This window comes from the organism of the source record quoted next, assembly GCF_019968985.1.
Source record: "MAG: Porospora cf. gigantea B chromosome Unknown PgB_NODE_11750_length_1107_cov_129.244, whole genome shotgun sequence".
Classification (NCBI taxonomy): Eukaryota; Apicomplexa; class Conoidasida; order Eugregarinorida; family Porosporidae; genus Porospora; species Porospora cf. gigantea B.
In genome coordinates, this window is record NW_027178557.1 from 1 (window position 1) to 1,107 (window position 1,107).

General features: G+C 54.1%; 2 protein-coding genes across 2 annotated transcripts; both read left to right on the forward strand.

The window, feature by feature from the left end:
- Nucleotides 1-119: 119 nt before the first annotated feature.
- On the forward strand, nucleotides 120-528 carry KVP17_005361 (uncharacterized protein; the record flags this gene model as incomplete). The annotated part of the gene is made up of 2 exons (XM_068515173.1): nucleotides 120-196; nucleotides 225-528. The coding sequence occupies 2 exons, from the start codon at nucleotides 120-122 to the stop codon at nucleotides 526-528; spliced, it is 381 nt and encodes a 126-aa protein (XP_068379351.1).
- Nucleotides 529-606: 78 nt separating this feature from the next.
- KVP17_005164 (uncharacterized protein) lies at nucleotides 607-1,029 on the forward strand (the record flags this gene model as incomplete). Its single annotated transcript, XM_068514969.1, has 1 exon — nucleotides 607-1,029. One exon carries the CDS (start codon nucleotides 607-609, stop codon nucleotides 1,027-1,029), a length of 423 nt encoding a protein of 140 aa, XP_068379350.1.
- Between the last annotated feature and the right edge of the window lie 78 nt (nucleotides 1,030-1,107).

The following is a 1,107-nucleotide window of genomic DNA, read 5'->3' on the forward strand; positions in this document are numbered from 1 at the left end:
GCGGAGCAAAGAAGAAGCCCAAAAAGAAGTCTGGCGGATGCTGCGACTGGGGAGAGCCCAAGTCTCGTGTCACGACTCAAAAGTTGAAGCCTCCCGGAAGTAGTGCCACGAGAGGTCCCATGCGACATGGGACACGAAGTGAGATGACCCCACAGAGAGACGACCCACGTTTCGCGGAGCAACGCCCTGTTCGGGGGTGAGTGACTGGGGAGATGAGCACGCAGGCGGCCTCCCACTGGAACGAGGGTCGAATGGAAGATCCCTCCGCTAGAGGAGAACCAGGTGCCTGTAGCTGCCAGCATAGTGGAGACCAAACTCATCACCTGTGAGGGCAATATCATTCCTTGGGTGCTCCCCATTGACGGTGGCGGTCACAAGATCTACGTCCCCTCCGATATGGAGAGGCGCCTGACGCATCTGCCCAATATCCTTGAAGTAGTCCGTTGCGTACCACTGAACGAGAGCGAGCTAAGTACTGAGGAACTCCAGAGCCTGGCTGCCTGGGAACAGTATCGCGCTGATGCCTAGTGTATTCTGTGTACAGAAATGATGACCGTCCTGGCGGCTGGCCCAGTGTGCCTTCGAAAAACGGGTATATTTTGAAACATGGTGAACTCTTCATCGCAAGGCACTCTCTGCGCCAATGGGTGTGGCTTCTACGGTAACGAGATGTTTGACAATCTGTGCTCCAAGTGCTATAAGGAAATTCAGCAACGAGCGGCAGGTGGGGTCGATCTGCTAAATCAGTCCAACAATGCGGCTGAGAACGAACCGCGAAGCCCTTTCGAGACGGGAACTTGTGGAGAGCAGCATGCCGCACCCGAACCCCCAAGCGAGGCCTCCTTTCAAGTTCGGAGGTGCGCGACCTGCAACAAGAAATGTTCACTCTCTGGCTTCACCTGCAAGTGCGGGTTGTACTTCTGCGCTCAGCATAGATTACCAGAGGTGCACGACTGCGGTTATGACTACAAGGGAGACGCTGCGACACGACCGAAAAAGGTAGCTCCCCAGAAGATAACCAAGTTCTGATATTGATTTTTAATCTCCTCTGGTTGATTTTTAATCTCCTCTGGTTGAGTTCTACAAGATGCAGAGCCATGGTGCGTT